We start from the raw sequence: 19,900 nt of genomic DNA, 5'->3' as shown, positions 1-19,900 counted from the left end.
TGTGTTGCTCACTGGGCATATACCTCATGGTACATTGCACAGACGTGTAAGTTGTAAGTTGCACTGCAACATTAAAAAAGGAACATATTGCTCTTTTTTCAAAGATATTAACTTATTTAAGAGATATAGTCTGTACATTATTAAAAAGAACATTTATTCTTCCTAAATTCAAACAAAGCTTTTGTTTTGGGGGAAAAAAAAAAAAAAAAAAAGTTGTAAACTTCAGTTGTAAATTTGGACTTCAATAAACGAATTATCAGCACTTAAATTTTGTGTTTGTGCATGTGTGTGTTCTCCAATACCTGTAATTAGGACGAATAATCACGGTCCAGCAGCAGTCCGGGTTTGAACTGGGCAGATGCAGAGTTTAAGCCAGCTGATGACCTCTCCCTGGGGCTGCCCGCACCTCCCAGGCCATTCCAGCAGCTCCAGATGTGGCTCCTTAACACCAACAGCCCTCAGAAAATTGTTCGGGGGGTTCCCTTGGTCAAAGCATACGCAGCTTGCATGGGGTTTTCTCTCCACTGCATGTTATCAAGTGAGGACATTTGGGATTTGCGCTTTTCTGACTGAAACGTGAGTAGTATTCTTCTATTCTGGGGGGGGGGAACATTCTCTAGGAGCTAAAAGGGAAAAAAAGAAAAGGCTCCTCAGAGTGATGTTAATTCATGCCAGGAGTGCAGCCTCTGCTCAGCCACCCCTGCGCGCTGCCTCCGCTCAGGCGAGCGCTGCCGGGGCCGTGCTGAGGGAGCCCCCGCGAAACCCCGCGTTTCAGTGGCGGGCAGGCTGCGGGGCAGGATTAAATGAAGACCGCTGACAAGCTATCACCCCCGTCCTGCCGCGCTTGTTTAGCGACCTTCACTCCCGCCGACCCCCAGGCGCCCGCCCGCTCCCGCCAGGCCGCCGCGGCGCTGAGGCACCGGCCACGCGGCGGGATTCCCGCTCTTTTCCCTCAGCGCAGGCGCGGCCCCTCACGGGGCACCCTCCGGGCGGAGCGGGCGCTGCCCGCGGCTCCGGGACGGCGGCCGCCGGGGGCTGTAGGGGCTGTGGGGGCTGCCGGGGGCCCGGAGGGGGAGCCCGCCTTCCCCCCGCCCCGCCCCCGCCGGGGCTCGGCCCTTCCCACTCTCCGGCCGCGGCCGCGCGGGGCTGTCGCTAACATGGCGGCCAAGGTGAGTCCCGCCTTGCGTGAGGGAGGGCGCTGCGGCTGCCTCGGCCTGGGCTCCCCCTCCCGCTCGCGGACACCCGCGGCCTCAGGGGGAGCCGGGGACGCCCCGAGGGGCCCCTCGGGAGCCCCCCCAGCAGCGCTGCCCGCCGGCCCCGCGCGGCCTGCACGTCCGACCGGGCCGGGCACCCCGCGCCCCGCCGGCTGAGGAGGGGGAAGGAGCCCCCTCTGCCCCCGGGTCACCCGCGGGGCCGGCCGGGGGGCCGCTGGGCTCGGGAGGAGCCCCGGGAGAGCGCGGGGTGCGCACGGCGGGCAGCGGCTGGGCCCGCCGGGGTGGTGCTGGCCCAGCCCTCGCTGGTCACCCTGCGCGGCCCTTCCCAGGGGTGCACTGGGGCTGGCTCCAGCACGGCTCGGCTCCAGCCGGGGGAAATCTCGGGAGTGGGGACATCCCTTCAGCAGGAGACCGGGGGTTCGGACGAAGGAGGAGTAGGAAAATCACCGGTCTCCTGCTTTCTCCGATGCAGAACTTGAGGTAGAGAGAGCCGGTTTGAGAGGGTGGTTAAATTGTACGGCAGGGAATAGAAGTAGTAGTTCTCTTGTGGTGGTTCTCCGTCCGTCCGCTTACAACTTCTGAAACACCTTCCCCTCCTTACTCGAGAGATGAAATACCAAGATACTAATTTGACAGTAAAGTGTAGTGGTGTTCTACACCACTAAAATGAGGATCTTAAAATCACACAGTTATAAACCAACAGGGTCACGAGTATCAAAAATATCTTTAATTGTAGAGATAATACAGTGTTTTTAAGCAGGGAACGATGTGCCTGTCAAGAGCTAGGCTTTCTCTCAAACATTTAAACAGGCTTTCCAGTTTTCATAGTCACTTTGGTGAATGGGTTGCTCTTACGTGTATCCTCATGTTTATTTTGGCAAAGCATTTAAAATCTGTATGTACCTGCGAAGGAAAAGATGATGCAAATGAGGACAGCCAAGGGAATGAAACTGAAGTGTTTTTGCCTTAGTTTGTTATCAGACAAGTACCTGAAAAAAGAAACCGTATTTGGCTTTGCTGTATGCCTGCGTGATCTTGAAGTAATATCATTTAGTACATAAATTGGAATGATTCAGTACCTTTAGTGAAGTGATGTAACTTTGCTTGTGTTCTTTCTTATTTACTATGAAAAATTAATAGACTTTTATTCTTTCTTAAGTTTTCACTCTCCGTGGGTTACCATCCGACAGACAAAGATTAAGAACAAATCTGTGGAGTATCAGTAAGTTGAGTTAGAAGTGGAATGATGCTTTGTTCCACTTGTGTGGGGGTTTTTTTGCAGCTGTCATTACAGGTTTGTAAACACATATCCAGATTAAAATACTGGATTTGGCCTGGAAACTTCTGACAATTTTCATGTTTTATGTAACTTCTGGGAAAAATAAAACAATCTGAGACAGTTTTCTGTTCTACCTCAAGGTATCTAAGTGGTAGCAGAAAACCATAAACTTGTGCTTCTTACTCCTGGACTAACAGCTTTCCAGTGAAAATGTAACATCCAGCAGCTGCTAAAATGTTAATCTGGCTAGTAGATTCTGATTTTATGATATAGAAGGTACATACATTTTTATGTATGTATTTTTACATATATATACATGCATCAGGATTTTGCATATACTCCTTTGATTACCTGTTTTGATTTTGAGGCTTGTTCCTACCTTCAGGGCAAGTTTCCTTATTTGTCCTCCAATTCTTGAAGCAAGGATACAGAATTTGCAGAGTTTCAGTGAGAAACAATGCTTAACGTCTTGGAGATTAGCATAAATTAAATATATGGTTTTATTAAGCTTTAGTTTGTGTTCTGCATCTTTTTTATTGAAGACAGTATTCTTTTTAGTGATGTAGTTTTAAATTTTTTTAGTAGAAAATGTATTTTTGATCTTTGATAAGATTCTAACACTTTGAAGTAGATTGTTTGAGATGCAAACAAAGCCAAAACTATCCAGGTACATTTGACAGTTTTATTACTATATTTTGATTAGTTTTACTCTAGCTCTACTATTAAAAGGCGTATCTGTAACAATTTTCTGCTAGAGAGCATATAATAAATTTCTTCAGCAAATAGTTGCTATTCAGTCTTCTCATCAAAAATAATGCCATGTCTGTTAGGCTGCACTTTTTAGTGCTTTGGAATAACCAGTGTGCTTTTTATGTCTGGGGATAAAAACAACCTGCTGGTAGTATGTGTTGCAGCGTGATGGCAGTGTCAGGAGCGTGGCACTGGTATTACTGGAAATCTTCTGACTCTTGCCATTGACCTTCCCCCCTGCCTCCATCCAGAGCATTAAGGCTGGCTGTTTCTAATATCTGCGATTCTGGTGATGTTTAGATCTATGTTCATACTGAATTAATCTCCAGAAGATGTCATCTGGGCTTGTGGCTTTTGTAACTGCTGGCATTTAGATCTGCTGCCATTAGGGACTAGGTGATTTTCTTCTGTTGGTCTCGTAGGGCTTAGGTCAGAGCATTAATTCATATAAAAGAAGAACTAGTATTAAAATGGAGAGCAGATGTTGAACTATTAAGTAAAAAGTAAATATTTCCTGAATTTATTAAAGAGAACATTGGTTTAAATCACTTACTGACTGATGTTCTGGAGCCATTCTACTGGCTGACCATGTAATCCCAGAATTTTTTACAGCTTGAGCTTCTTGAAGGGTTTTTTTTCTCTACTTCCCAAGGCTTTGATACAACTACATGATCCTGGCATTTCTTAGTTCTCAGTAACTTCTTTTAAAAGATTCCATGGGTAAAATATCTATTAATTGCTTTAGCTAAACAATAGCAGATTTTATCTGATTTTCCTTGTTTAATTCATATTCTTTGAAGTAATTTTAATAAAATAATAAGAAACAACTTAGCTAATTGAGGTTTTTTTAATATATACCTAATCATTAGATAAAGGAATAGGATAGACAGCTCAAAGTAGTGAACCTTCTTATGTAGTCAAGGTGACGTTGCTTTTCTTTCACCTCAGTTCTTTGTGATTTCAATAGAAAAGAGTGAAACCTTGGAATAATTGTGCCAGTGGAAATGTTAGGTAGTACAGCTGTTCGCTTGGATTTTTAAACATTTATGCATTTGTCTTCAGGCATCCAAAAGTGAAGCAATTACTGTCAGTCAGGAACTGGACTACTTTCATCATTCCTGGTACAGCTTTCTCTTTTACATTTAGCACAACGAACTTGTGAATTTCTAGAACAAATTAATCAAATTTGTTAAGTGAAGGATATAACTTTTCCATGGTTTCTCACTTCTAATTTAATTTTTCTTCTAGTATCTACTGAATATTGGGACGTTGTCTTGGTAGCATCGTGTACTGAAAGAGGCAATCTGAATTACAATACATTTTAAACCATTTACTTTAATGATGCTTTAAAAATACAGACTCTTTGAGGGTGGGTGTCCCGTTATCAATAATCTTCTGTAGATCAGACTGGCATTTTGCTCTAAGCAGCGTTACCAGAAAGGCGGTTACTGTGTTAATTGGTTCATATTTTGATGATTGCCATCCTCTCTCACTTATTTTCTGTATCCTGGGGCCATTCAGTGCTGGGCGAGCCACTCTTCTGTGCTGGGTGTGCACAGTGGAGTTGACAGAGCTTCCAGGTGACTTTTTCTGCTGAAGTGGTCATGTTAGGCATCAAAAGAAAAAATGCCAAGTACTCCTCAGTATAGCAGTCATAACCAGAGTTGTACTAAGTGTGTTAAATCATCGATGTTTAACGTTAATCAACGTTATATGTTAAACCTGTTTTCAACATGTGACTAACTGAATTTTTTGCACAGTGCCGGTCAATATAGATGTATCAGCATGGCTGTATTTTCATATATGTAGGACTTTTCTCTCTAGATTTCTGGAATTGCTGTCACCATCATCTTCCTTCTGACCGTGTCCATGCTTGCCAGCATAGCTATGTCAACATGGGAAAAACACAGGTTTTTAGTAACGTGATTTTTGGTATTACCCCCACCCCTCCAAATCCAGACGTGTTGTTGGCTTAACTTGCAAAGTGTCTGCTCCCATGCCTGCGTGTGTGTGGGGTGTGTGTAAACCCTCCCTGCCCGGGCGAGGAAATGGGCAGTGGCTATCACAAGTCCTGGCTCTGAGTGGCTGCCGTGGCTGCCAGCCTCTGTGGGAGGAGGAGCTCGCTTAGCCTCTGCCTTCATCTTCATCGTGTCCCTGTCCCCCCTGGCTGTCACCCCGATGTGGTGGCCGTTCAGAGCCCCCAGGCCTGTTATGCTTCATCTGCAAAGGTGAAGTATTTTATGCTGTCACTAGTGTAAATTAAGAGAATAGTACATGCTGGTCAACATGGGCGCGTTTGCAGAGTGGCCTTACCAGCTGAGATTTGCCAGCCTGGCTGTGCTGGAGCTGTGGGGGATTTTGACGCTTCCAGGTGATGTAGCTGTTAAAAAATTTCATAACGTCAACCTGGCCTGAAGAGAAAAAGTGGTGGGGTTCTGTCTGCCCCTAGCCAGGTTTTAGGGTGGTGCTGTAGTTATGCTGACAAGAAGGGTTTATGCTTCAGGCTGAGGGAAGGGGCACACCGGCTCTGTGTTAAGAGCAGGAATACTATGTATTAATAAAGACCATCAGCGTAGAGAAACCTTAAGTAACCCTTCCTCCCCTTAGTCCCCGTGCCAGAAAATGCAACTGAAGAATAATTTTTAGTAAGATACATTACAGCTTCCAGCTCTGACATTGTCTGCTTGCCCCTTCTTTCCTAACAGTCCTCATCATTGCAGCGTCCTTTGTCTCCTCCACTCTCCCACAGCTTTGTGTTTCACCATGATTGTGTGATCCTGAAGTTTTGCTATGATGATCGCACAGTTACTTTAGAAGTGGTGGTGTTTTGCTGTCTTGAGTAGTTTAATCTGCATGTGATCGATGTCTGGTGAACCTGAGTTAATTCAGGATGGTGCTTTTGCGTTTTTTCACGTTTGTTGTGTTTTCATCATTATAACTAAACGCTGTGGAGTAAACCCCACTCCTTTGACAAGGTATTTCCAGCTGAAAGATGAGATAACAATGAGGATATAGTAGAGTTTTATACTAGGGATTTAAAGTATTTCCCAAAATCAAGTTGTTTTTTTCCCTGTTTTTCTATTTTCCTGGTACTCTACCACCATCAGCTCTAGGTAGATCCTGGGAACGTTTTTCATCCTTGTTTTCACATTTTTCAAGTTTCAGAAATGCTTCAGGTAAAGAACAGAACAGAAAAGTCTTCACTGATGTATAAGAAACCATAATCTACCGAAGCGGCAGATGCTTCAACATATTGTGGCAAGTTTTTAAAAATATGGTATGCCAGCTCTGGCTGGCATCTTAAGGCAGTCATTTAAAAAATATTCACGTGAAGATATATTTGAGTTTAAGCTTTGTGCAATATACAATGTTTCTTCCCACGTTGATGTTCTAAGTAGACATCAAACACTCACGACCAAACCTATATTTCTGTAATTTACATTGTGATATACATGATTCAAAAAGTTAAGCAGGTGGTTCTTAATTCCAGTTATTGCTGTGTATTTTCATTTATTGTTGACACGCAGTTATTCCAAACAAACGGTAGTTGAACCGTTCTCTGAATTGGGAAGGAGATGACATTTTGTGTGACATCATGGAGAATTCCTGTAGATAAAGTTGAGGTGTTTTTTGCTGAAACAAGAGTCATTCATTGACTTGGAGTACCTGTGTGTTGAATAGATTAGAACTTAATTTACCTTAAGGGATGCTGGAAGCATCAACATGGCTTTGAACACAAAATTCTTCTGGTATTTTAGACATAACTTTGTTGTCAGTGATCTCTAGCTTTTCTTTATCATTGTAATTTGAAAAAAATCTTTGTAGAAGAGGTTCCTAAAAGGCATACTGTTTTTAAAAGGTTTTAAAAGTGACTTGTTTAATCCCATGTTTGCTCAAGCACAACACAGTAGTAAAATCCAGACTTTACTGGAGTGAATTTGTTATTTCTGCATTAAGACTCCCTTTTTTCATCTATCTGTCACAGGTGGCAAAGCTGGCAGCTGTTTCTTCTGGTCTGCCGTTTGCATGTATTACTGTATATGCGGCAACAGAACAGGAATCAAAAGGTCAGCTGGTGAAGCCAAATCAGGTAGGAATCTTACTGTTTGTTAGTCTTTAAAATAATACTAGAACCTGCAGAATACCATCTCTTTCCATTGAATTATGTCACCCAGTAAATAAAATACATAGCTCAGTAGGATGTGATAATAACAATTACCTTCTGACTAACTGACCACTACAGCACAAATAGAACATGAAGTGTTACAATAGTTTTAATCTCATTTTCATTACTACATTATTTTCAGACTGAAGCTAGAAAAAGTTAGAGTATAATACTGATATTAATAGTCTTTTTCTGTTGTACTATTTCTAGTAATACATGCATGCATCTTCCAACTGTCCTTGCTCATGCTTTCTCTGAATAAAAGCTATTTTTATAAGTCAGTAATTCTACTTCTTAGAACCTATACAATACTTGCAGTTTTCTCAAGAATTAACCTGTAGCCACGCTTGTGTAAAGTAACGTTGTAAATATAAAAGAGCATAACTTGATGCAGAGGTTTTGTTTGTGGTGATGGGAACACTAAGGATTTGCAGTCTTGCAAAACACCCTTCAGTGTAAACACTAATCAGTACACAAAACTGTGTCCCTGTGGTACTGTTATGCTTTTCTTTCCAGCTTCCAATTTACTGTCCACCACCTCTGAAATTGAAATACATTGAAGAACAGCCTGGTTACTTGCAGAGGCAATTTTCTTCAGTAAGACAGACAACAGGCCGCTATATTGGGTGGTTCAAGGTAAGAAATACCTGCATCCAAAGTTTTCTACAATTCCTGACAGCACTTAACTGAAGCATTGAAAAACTTGCATACTTCACCCTGAAGATTTTTGCAGTTCCTTGTATTAGCATACACCTACAATTTCAGATGCAAAAATGAACCCTTCTCTCATTTTTCTCTTACCATGCTTGTAACAGGGAACCTGTGCATTCTCCCCCTTTTCCAAATCAAAAAGCAGTGAGATCAGAGAGGTCTGTTTCAGTCAATGCTAAACTAGACCTAGGCCAACCCACAGTGTCAGGTTCAGAAATCTCTCTTGGTTAACTTCTACAGCAACAGGAGTCACGTAGGTAAATTCTTGCTAGCAGAACTTGATAGCATTTAGGAGTCTGAAATTCCACGGAGGGAGAGTGAGCCGCATCCAAAGGAGGGGTTAAAAGACCTGATTTAGGTACTTTAGGAAAAGCAAACTGAGTGCATCCAGTACAACTGTGAAAGCAGGCTATTACTAACTAGTCATTAAAAATACCTCCCCGCTCTGTTATTGAATATTCCAGACATAGATGAAAATGTGATGCCTGTCACCATTCTCTTAACTGCTGGTAAAACACAACTTTTTACCCTGGCTGTCGTTGCTATAAGAAATTTCATGCAGTTGTTTTTCTCTTACAAACAAAATAGATGCTATTACTTGAAAAAGGCAAGGAAATCAAAATGTCTTCCTGTATTTTCTGTAAATTTTGATTCCATTGGTCTGTGAAAAAATTGTCAGTGACTGTATAACTGAAATAATTTAGGTATAAATCTGTATCCAACTTTTCCATGCCCTTGGTCATCAAGTGAGTGTTTCAGAGATTGACTAGCAGTGACCTCTGGTGGTACAAATTCTGTGTTACTGCAAACAAATGAAATAACTTGAGATCATGTTCTTTTTCATTAATCTTCTAAAAAATGAGTATTTACTCAATTTGATTAGCATTCTGAAGGATACTAATAATAGGCTAGTAGAAGGGGATTTTTTCTGGATAAAGAAAAACTTGTAATTAAATAAATTGAGCAATTTGAAGGCAGCGATGCAAACTAGTTGAGCACACATCTTAGATCAAGTCAGTGTTGCTTGTCTTCAGCGAAACTGAGCACCGTTTTTACAAACTAAAAGACAAAGTCAGTTTTAGTGGGTAAGTCTCTCTAGGGAAGAGGAAAATGTATTTTATAATTGAATTTTGTTATGTTATACCGTTGGCATCCAGATGTTTTGCCTCCCTACAGTTTTGTTCCCGAGATGTCAATTTTGAAAGTGTTCTTGCTATATTAAAGAGATTTTTTGAAATTAAATGTGGATAGAAGTTTTAAAAATACAAATATGGTATAGATCTCAACACTGCCTCTGTAGAAGTTCACTGATCTGGTTTTTTTTGTTACATAATATTTGTCTCATTGTGCTGAGCAGTATGTATCAGCTGAGTAGTTTTGTACTGAAAACATCTACTTTTACAAAGATTTTACATTTATTTTGTTTTCTTTTTTTTTTAGGATGCTTTTGTCTTTGTTAAAAATGGAATAGTGGATTCAATTCAGTTTGGAAAAGGTAGGCGTGTCACATTTTTGAACTGAGCATTTTCTGTTGTTTCCCCTTGTCACAGACGGATGGTTGAAACAGTAAATTCTAGTTACAGGGGAGAGGAGAGGGAAAGGGTGGAAGAGAGGGTACTGGAAAACTTTCTGCAAGCGAGAAGGGAAAAAACTGGGACGATTGTTAATTCAGTGTGGATTTTCCTAGCTTTCCTCAACTGAGAGGAATGACCAGTTAAATAGTATTTCTTTTTTCTTTGATCTTAGTTTTGCTCTTAAAATAACAGCACCATGGAATCATTGAAACTGGAATGTCTACAGATTCATAGAGCTTTCTGTAGAGGCACCTCTATAGATAGTCTAGTCCAGTCACCTGCTTAAAGCAGGGCCAAAGCAGGTTGCTTACATCTCTGTCCAGTCAGGTCTTGAACATCTCCAGGGGTGGAAATTCCACAGCCTCCCTTAATTATAAAACAGGCTTCTTAATTCCACCACAAGTTACAAGTAGTATTTGCATTCAAGTTCAATATCAGAAACTATAGTTAAAAGTTGTTTTCCATAAAATAGTATATTTGGAGATTCTGAAATATGTATTGTATTATTGAATTTATATTAACTCAAAGTAAAATCAAAACCTAAAACTCTCCTTTCCTTTTCCTTTATTAAGGACTAACATTTTACAAGACATAAAAAAGTATCTAAGGGAAAAACTGTTAGCTTTGCTGCTGTGTTTTGAGGGCAGATTGCAGACTATGCACCTGGAAAATAAGGCAGCTTCATTCATTAACAAAAAATCCAGTCTTGGACTGTTTTCAGTTTGGGATATTTATAATTTTACTTCCATCTTTGTTTTATTTCCCACTTAAGAAATAAAAAGATTAATATTGAATTGCTATGCTGCTTTTCTTTTCTTTTTTTCTTTTTTTTTTTTTTTTTAATTTTAAGATGCTTATGTTTACCTGAAGAATCCACCACCAGAATTTCTTCCCAAAGTTGGTGTAATTACAGTATCAGGCCTAGCTGGCATAGTGCTGGCAAGAAAAGGTAGGGTGTTTGGCTTATTTTTGTTATTGGTGTGTTGAATATGTAGTAATTTTAATGGTCAAAAGATTTTTCTGAAACATGGGCAAAAACCTGTGTAACTAGTATTACAAAAAAAAAATCCTTCCTGATAAATTGAAGGGATATTATTAAATATTTCTTTTAGAAGGTGGCTAAGACCACACAGAGCAGGATTGTTTCAACAGAAATTCAGAGTATGACACTTGTTTTGAGTCTGTTTATTGTTGTTTTTCAAAAACTGTGTATATGGGAGGAAACTAAAGACAAATGAACAGCTAAGGTTACTGAATATAGTGAAAACTAAGGGAACTTAGAAGAAAGAAGCTAAAGAGTGTTGGCATTTGTCAAACAGGTACAAGAGAATACACAGCGGAAGGGAGGGTTTTGGCAGCTTTGAAGCCAAAAGGATAATTGAATAGATACAGCCACCTCTCCTTTCAAGAGAAATATTGGAGGACTAATACTTTACCTGCCAGGAAATATTGTTCACAAAATGTTAATCTGTACCACCTGAGTGTGTGTCTATCTGAATATTTCCAAAGTAAATAGGTTAATCAGAATACTGGCAGATTAGTAAAAGAGTTATCTTGTATCCCTGTTATTTTTGGTGGACAGATTTTTTTTTTTTTTTTTTTATTAAAAAAAAAGGAAAAAAAGACATGGGTTTGAGAATCTGTCATCAGGGCTCCTTGTCAACAAACAGGAACCTGGGCCTGGCCCAGCTGTTCTTGCGTTTGAACAAAGAGGGCCCAGTTTCCAGGCTCCTGCCTGCTCCAGGGGCTGCAGTCAGCATCCTCCAGAGAGTGTGTGTGGAGCTGGTGAAGAACCACAGCAGCTCCTGAATGACACAGACGTTCTCATTTTTCACAACATGGGAATATCTAATTTGGGATTATTTCTGTTCAGAATATCAGTATCTTCTGCAAATGTAACTGCACTAAACTATAATCACACCCTGTATTCTCTTTTCCAGCCCTAATGGGGATAAGTTTGATCTAAGCAATGGTTAAAAAATTGTTCTTAACTGATATAACTGCTTAGTTTTACATTTCATTAGTGTCTAATTATTTGAAATATTTGGCTTTATACAGATTCTAGATTTAAGAAGATTGCTTATCCATTGGGACTTACTGCTTTAGGAGTTTCTGTTTGTTACCCAGCTCAGTCAGTGGTGATTGCCAAGGTAAGTTTACTTGTATTTGAATATTGGATTAACAGTGAATTTAGTCATAGCAATCCCATTTCACTTGAATGAAGCATCATGGGACCAGGACTCAGAATTCACATGCATCTTCATTAAAACATAGAAGGCATCACAGGGGTGATGAAATAACTGAATATACAAATGCAGCCTCTCAACTTTTAATCTTAATTTCTCAAGTAAATAAAGATTATCTTGTTGAAATAAAAGTAAATAAAAAATAAAGCCTTATTAAACTTGATAGATAGGCAATTTGAGATACTGTATAATTGCATTTCCTGTTAGAATTCCTTGTTTTTAATTACTGTCATCTTGTTGTCTACCTGAATAGAACATATCTTAGCTGGTCATGTAGAAAAGCAGAATTATACTTAATATTTTGTATGCAAGAATTATTTTCACGTAGTACTTTTCTACACACAAAGTGAATTGAAAAGCAGGATGTAAAGTCTATATCTCTTTCTCCTCTATAGTTTTCCAGTGTTTCCCTATTTAGAAAGGCACGTGCTTCTTCATAAGGATTCTTTGTAGTTCCTTGATGAACTTTGTATATATAGTTTCAAAACTGCACTTCTGTGTTCGATTGATGAGATAGGAAAATTTAGTTTAGCAAGTTGTGTCTGGGTCTAGGACTTGCCAGTCTTTTATGATCAGATTTGACAGAAAACTTTGTGCTGACATTGCCAAAACACTGTTTGCTGATCAGGTTTTATTTTCATTTTGAGTAGGGAGTTATAGCCTGTGAATGCTACCTGTGGATTTCTAGTACCTATGTAAACATTATTTCAGATTTGCTTGATGTAAGAGAAATATGCACTAGATCTTGAAAAGTAGATGATTGAAATGCCTTAGTATGAGGTCAAGCATGTTCTCATGCAAATAAGATGCATTTCATTTGAATGGTCTGTGTATCTTAGTATTTTTAAAGCTGTTGTTAAATTACATTTTTTCTAAAAAAATAGGTAACAGGGAGAAAGTTATTTTCTGCAAGCCATCAGACCTATGAAGCTGTGCGATCACTGTGGGCAAAAAAGGAAGATGTCACTAAGGTAGGCTTTCCTGTAACCCATAAATTCAAAGGGAGAAAAAAAAGTAAATTAGAAGGTCATGTACTATTCTGCTGATACTGTTGAAGATTACTAATTGATTAAGTGGAGCACAAAGCCCCCTCTGTTACTTTTGTAACTTCAGTGATTGATTGATGTCATATTTGTTACCTTTCAGACAGGTAGATACTGAGACCCCCTATGTAGTCCCACAATATGTGCAAGATGCACAAGAGAATACCGAGTTTCTCTTCTAACTCATTTTTAATCTTGACACAATAATCCATTCTGATTCAAGCTTTGGTCCTGAGCAGACCATCGAATTTAAGATAGACACACAGAATGACAGTAGGTATGACTAGCTTGTTCTTATGTAGGAAACCCTTATATTTAATCCTTCCAGGTAGTCTGTTTTAATTACCCTGTGATATAAATTGTCCATGTCTGATTTTATTTTTTTCTTGTCTGTCCTCACTGCAGCCATAGTGACTAAATGGTCAGTAACCTCTTTATATTGACCTATTATGTATACAAAATTGATCACAGTTTTTGACATTATCTTCTCCCTAGTATAACCTTTTGTTATAGAGCAGCCTTTCTAACTTGTATTTAATACTTATTCTCCTCTGAGCTTTCTCTAGTGTCTCCCTTCTTTTTAAGGGGTTTTTGTGTATGGTTTGTGGTGTTTGGTTTTTTTAAGTGAACTGGTCAAAATAGGACACAGTAAACCAGGTGAGGCCTTGCCAGCGCTAAGTAAAGGGAAATATTAACCTCATGGAAATTACATACAGAATTTGGGTTAGTACATCCCAGAATTAAAAATTATTTTTTCTGCAACCTGAAAGGGTTTTTCTCCAATGGAAATTCATAAACCCTTAACAAAAGTAGTATTCCCCTAAGTAAAATTTCAGCTTTGCACAGTGATTTTTTTTCTTTTTTTTTAAAAAAGACAGTTCTCCGTTGTATTCACATTTAGAAGTATTTTGCTTTAAATTTATGGTGTTCATTTGTATGCAGTCCTCACCTTTTTATTTCCACTGAGGAGCACAAATGGAATTCTGAGCTTTGAAAATGAGATTCAGATAAATATCATTAAACTGATAGCGAAACAAGAATTGATGCAGTATTTATAGAACAACTTTATTTTTTCCCCTGAGTGAAGCCTGTTCCCAAAACAATATATTATTTTTCATTACTAGGGTGTTACTGTGATTTATCTTTCCATCTTCTGTTAACTAAGGGTAGTAAGTGTCCTGTAAAAACTAAATGCAATTTCAGTTTTGTGTAAGACTACAGGTTCGTCGTCTGCAGATGAACAGTGACCTCCTTGTGAAGTACTTGGAGGGTCTCGGGTAAAAGCACAGTATCAGACTTAAGTATATGCTCATGACAAAGTAAATTTCCTTACATGTGAATTTGAAGTTATTGTATCTGAACTGTGGTGTTCTTTCATGCATTTTATTTTTTTCCAGCTGTCCCCCTTGTGTGCAGCTGACTTTAACATTACTATCTGAGTATCATTGTATGATGTCATATCTGAAAATAATTTCATAAAAAAAAAATGAGCTTTCAGGTCTGAAATACTGTATTAAGCATATACCCACGTGCATGTTTTTTATTAATGTTTGGTTCACAGGTGCAGCAAGAGTCAAAATCAGTTACAGGAGATGATAAGAAAAAGAAAGAAATTTCTAGTACGAAACCTGAGTCTGCTATTGAGTCAAGATCATTTAACAGAACAGAATCTTCTCCAGTAGAGTCTTGGAGTAATAAAGACCCAGTGCCTTCATCAGGTGAATTAAACATTTCAAGTGTAATCTCAGGGCGACTCACAAATCCAATTACTCGACTTAATTTTGTAGTTACCCTTGCTTTAAAATGGAGCAGGCTGTCATAGCGTATTATTCTCGAGAACGTGTTGTACACACTGTCATTTAATATATGCTTCAGAGCCTCGGGGAGGTAATAATTTTCTCATTGTGGACCCTGTCACAGTATCAGAATTCTTACATGTGTGTTGTCCTCTCTCAGTAGTAATGTTCTCTTTCATTCGGTGTGGTGTGGACCACTGTCCGTATTGTTACAGTGATATATCACCAAGTACTTCTCTTAGAGACCTACTTTAAATTATCCTTCTGTTGTCAGAATACTGTAAGTGTAATATAAAGGAATACTGCTGGATTTTTGTGAAAACTGCTAATTTGAATTACTGTTCATTTCTCTGTCTGGGTTCTATATCTCCAGATATTGGTAAAAGAGGAATGTATAATTGACAAATGGAGCATTGGATTTTATTTTACTAGGTTTTTTGCAGTGGTGTTCTTTGTTCATCTTAAGTGGTTGAGATAATCAGCTAGATCATGTAACAGCATATTTATCATACAAATATTTTGATAGGCCAGTTACTAAGAGAAATAGTGGAATTACCTATTAAAGGAGAACTAAATTTGTTTTAAAACACTGTTAACCTTATAGGAGCAGTTTCTGAATTTTACTCGTCACTCAAACTTACTTCTTTACCAGAACTTTTTTTTTTCTTCTGAATGGCAAGCAGAATATATTTGGATGGAGTTTTTAATTATTTTTCTTTTATTTTCACTATAATATACACTCACATCTTTCTTTGCTTTGCTTTGCACCTGTAGTTTTTTCTGATTTAGTTTGTGGAATGCTTTGATCTGCTTTTACATTTGCTTCAGGCCAGACTGTCTTGAATGGTATTATGGATATAGATATCTTCTGTATTTGCTTTCATGGGTGGAATTAGTTCATGTCCCTAATACAGCCAAAAATGTCCATGCCCTGAATTAATCTGTGGAGTCAGAGCCTTTATTTTCACTAGTCTAAATGGGGCAAAGCTTTTAGGAGAACGTAACAGCCTTTGTTAAACCAGCTGATGTAGCTGGAGAAGCAGCAGACTAGTAGTAGCAGGCACAGTCCTAGAAAACCTGCCTTTACACTCTCTTACATCCTCTGGAATGACAGTATCATAAAATATGTCAGTCTTCATGCAGTGTCATGCAGGATGAGTGTGAGGGCTCAGTGTTTCAGTAAACTTAGTTCATTGCTTTTGGAAGTCAGGAAGTGAAACTAGGTAAGAGTGTTTGTCTTCGTTTGGAATTCTTACCATCTGGTAGCAGCTTCAGGGAAGATACTCATCAGGTGGGTTTGGGACACAGCTATGCTCCTGGGAGCAGTGGGCAAAGAAAGACTGGATTTTTTTCCATGTCCCAAACTTTCCCTTCCTTTCCATGTGTAGGGCAAAGCATCACTATTTCTTCTCTCACCCTGCTGTGCTCAGGAAGTACTGTTAAGCTGTAAAGAGTAGGAGGACAACCTGCTCTTCATTGACTGCTGTATGCTCATAACTACAACATGCCTTCGGTGTCCTGTATCACTTCCACAGTTTTAACTAGAACATACATATTTTGATCTTTTGTAAGTGTTTGGTAAATACAGTAATTCTTAAAATGTGTCATGGCTCAAAATAATATATATATGGCTCAAAAAATATATATATTTAATATATATTTTAAAAAATTAATTTCTTTAATATCTCTTAACAGGAACAGTGAAGACACCAAAATTTAAGCCTGATCCAAAACTTGTGGACCATGGTCAGTCCAGCCCGGAAGATGTGGATATGTACAGTACCAGAAGCTAAGACAAATCTGCTTACAAATCTTTGCAAAGTTTCACAAATAAGGGGGAGGGAAGAAGGGAAGGAGTAACCCTTACAATGCATACTCTGTGAGGTATAATTTCATCAGGTATTTTCTTATATCTCAGTTTGTATTATTGACTTAAGTGATTCTGTCTAGTGACTATTTTGTTTCTCACTACTTACAAGCAGTGAGAATTCACTCATTGTCATTATCAAGACACTGAAAAAATTAGATTTGTCAGTGTCTTCTCACAATGAGGTTTCTCTGTGCCAAGCTTGTTAATAAATGTCACTTCACAAAGGATATTTGAAAATGTAAATGTATCTCTATACTTAGGCTCAGCTGTTCATTAATCTGAAAGAAGAATGTGATGGTGGGGTTTGCAGAGGCTGCTTTTTTTTCTTTCAGCTCTGGAATGAAGTACAACTTCTTATTGGTCTGAGTATCCTTAAAAAGTCAGTTGTTCTACAAATAACATTAACTTTAATGCTTGTATAAACAAGGCACTTTTTTTTCCATTGCAAAGTCATGTGTTGTTGCTTGCCTCTTTCACAAAGGTGAACAGAAATGAATTCTTATCCTGCATGCTTCTTGTGTATTTAAATGTCACTTAAGTTGGAAGGAAACACACAACTCATTTCTAAAACATCCCTTATAGACTATGCATTAGTTATCACTTTCTTCTAATACTGTGAAGAACTGTATGTAAATTGCTTAATCCAAGAAACTGATACTGTTTGAATTTATATAGAATGCATTAGCAATGTTTAGGAAGTTGGAAACCTTCTGTAATTTTTGAGGTTTAAAGCGCTGAAAAGTAATAGACAGAAGTAATAGGCAGCCAACTTTTTTTTTCAGTAAGTTTATATGCAGTACCCACTGATCTTGGTAAGATTTCTGTGAAATCCTGTCTTTTTCCATAAGAATGAAATTAGAAATAGATTAAGTTTCCTAGGATGAAACTTTCGAACACCACCTTTATCATTGTACATATCACTCTACTTCTGTTCATCCTCCATTCCTCTTCAAAACACTCTTGGAAGGGTTGGAGTAGATCTGGTGGTCTTCCTTGAACAAAGTACAACTCGTTATCAGTACACAGTGGTGATCAGCCTGCTGCCTAGAGGTGATCTCATCTGTATCTGCTGTGGCACTCCCCTAACACATAAACTGCAAAAGGACACTGTGCTGGTACATTGTCCTTGACGTCTTGAATTCTGTTATCTTTCAATTAATGAAAAAATGTGCTTTGTTGTAAAGTTGACGAGGGGAAGGAATAACAAACTATACAGACAGATAGTTTGGCTGGAAGACTTTGACCTGAAAAGAAATGCTGCTTCGTATGAATGTATTCCCAGCACTGAAGGGATATTTCCTCCTGTTTTCGAGAAGAAGAGATTTTGCAACCAGATTCCTTATTCTAAAGGCTGCTAATGCAAAGAAAAATGACTGATGAAATGTAGGCAAACAGAATTCCTGATGTCACCGTGGGACTAGCAGAAGTTGTGAGGGGACAGTGCACAAGGCACAAATGGTGAATGAGCATAAGAGTAAGTAAGGCTTTTATGATGGTTCAGAAACAGATGAGTATTGATATTTTGGAATCCAAATTTCAGGCACAGTGTTGGACTTTGTTATACAGAGTCCAACGAAAAGTCAGTAAGTGTGAAGTTTAAAGAAGAAGAATTCTGTTAAACTTGCTTGAGACACCTGACTTAGAATTTCATGTGTTTTATTTCTTAAGGCCCAGGAAACTGTCAGAATTCAGGCAGCAATCAGAGGATATTAAATCAATCTTCACAGAGCTCCTGGACAAGACACATTTAGTGTTCCATCACAGAGAGAGGAGTAGAAAAATTAGATGGCTGGGCTTCATGTACCATTTCCAGGGAAACAGATGAAGACATAAGGCAGGAAGTGAAAATGGTGAAGAAATGATAATTTTCAAGTGCAAGACTGGATGGCAGACATTGTATTATTATCTGTCTCCCTTTGATCAGATTCTGGATAAAAAAGCATAAAGGAAAAGCCATCTGCTCTACTCCTAGATTCTATTTAAATTCTAACTTAGGTCCTTTGAGCGATACGCTACCGCAGCAAGTCAACAAGAAAGGTAAGGTGATGCAGGTTTGCATGGATTTTGTAGGGTTTTACCGTGGTGATGTTTTTTGGTACGTAATGGAAAACTATGCACAGGAATTAGTTTTCTGGGAGCAGGGAGAGAAGCTGCCTTGGGTAGCTGTTAAGGGACAAGCATGTCTGTAATTCCCAGGCAAAAGCAGGCCTGAAAATGGACCTGCAGTGCCAAAAGCTAGTTGGGCCCTTACCATACTTTAAGGGCATTACCACTGAAATCTCATGACAGAACTGATGAAAGCGTCTGATCTGCAGATCGCTGGTGGTTGGGCAGTCAAGAATTAGACGTTTCATGCAATCAGTTTGTGTTTCAACCTTCGATCTTACAAGAAGTTCATGCTGTAAATGGACAGGATTTAGAAAGCTGTCCTTAGGCTGTATTTCAGCCTCAGATTCCTCTTTAGGGCAAAATTGTAATAGAACTATACCTGAGAGTTAAATCATCATTCCGAAGTCTTAGATACGTTTTCTGGGACATAACTTAAAATTACTGCTCCCTCCCGCTTTGATGAATGAACAGTATGAGGAATGTAGCTCTAGAGCTCATAAAATGCTATCCCTGTGCTGTGTCATTTCTTCTTGGTGGACAAGAGGAGTGAGCCAGCACAGGTTTATTCCAGTACAGGGTTTGCCTCATGATGCCACTTTTTAGTTTAGTTTTTGTGTCAGTTGGGATTTCTCATTCTTCTCTACAAGACATGGTAATTTTTTTGTGTGTTTGTTTTCAGTTTTTGTTTAATATCCCCACACAGTTGAAAGCTGGGACTAAAATTTGGGACTAAAATTAGAGGCTTCTGTTTTGGCACTGAAACAGATACAGCTAGAGACAACTGTTTCCCTGTCTGCAGCCAAAGAAAATGAGACAAAAGAAGTATGAAAAGTTTTGTAACCTGTCTGGGTGTGTTCTCTGCTTTCAGAAAGACCATAATCAATCTCTCAGTTGGTATTTGCCCAAGAGCATAGATTTATTAACAGTGGGACGGAATTTTTTAGTAAAACCTGGAATATGATATAATAGTTCTTTGTGAACATAAACTTCTATTAGTCAGTCATTGTCTTGTCCACCCATGTGAGATACACGATAAGAGAAATTGCTAGAGGTACCAAAAAAGATGGAGGTTATTATAGAGAAGTTTGGAATGTATTTGCTGAAATGAAGGCACCCAAATCAGATTACTGATCTGCTCTCATA

General features: G+C 39.0%; 1 protein-coding gene across 1 annotated transcript; it reads left to right on the top strand.

Annotated features, from left to right (window-relative positions):
* The first annotated feature begins 1,082 nt into the window (after positions 1–1,082).
* On the top strand, positions 1,083–17,157 carry APOOL (apolipoprotein O like). Its single transcript, XM_074915557.1, has 9 exons — positions 1,083–1,169; positions 7,229–7,333; positions 7,925–8,044; positions 9,560–9,614; positions 10,544–10,642; positions 11,752–11,843; positions 12,824–12,910; positions 14,544–14,700; positions 16,474–17,157. Exons 1-9 carry the CDS (start codon positions 1,158–1,160, stop codon positions 16,569–16,571), a joined length of 825 nt encoding a protein of 274 aa, XP_074771658.1. The 5' UTR covers positions 1,083–1,157; the 3' UTR covers positions 16,572–17,157.
* The last annotated feature ends 2,743 nt before the right edge of the window (positions 17,158–19,900 follow it).

Source organism: Athene noctua, chromosome 11 (genome assembly GCF_965140245.1).
Source record: "Athene noctua chromosome 11, bAthNoc1.hap1.1, whole genome shotgun sequence".
In the NCBI taxonomy this organism is placed as follows: domain Eukaryota; kingdom Metazoa; phylum Chordata; class Aves; order Strigiformes; family Strigidae; genus Athene; species Athene noctua.
Note: the sequence above shows the minus strand (reverse complement) of the source record. Positions and strands in the feature narration are given on the sequence as shown.

What these genes read in the sequence shown, in the direction of transcription:
- APOOL (XM_074915557.1), top strand. An exon ending in CATAGTGCTGGCAAGAAAAG is followed by an intron (nt 10,643 to 11,751) that starts GTAGGGTGTTTG and finishes GGCTTTATACAG; the next exon opens with ATTCTAGATTTAAGAAGATT. An exon ending in AGACCCAGTGCCTTCATCAG is followed by an intron (nt 14,701 to 16,473) that starts GTGAATTAAACA and finishes ATCTCTTAACAG; the next exon opens with GAACAGTGAAGACACCAAAA.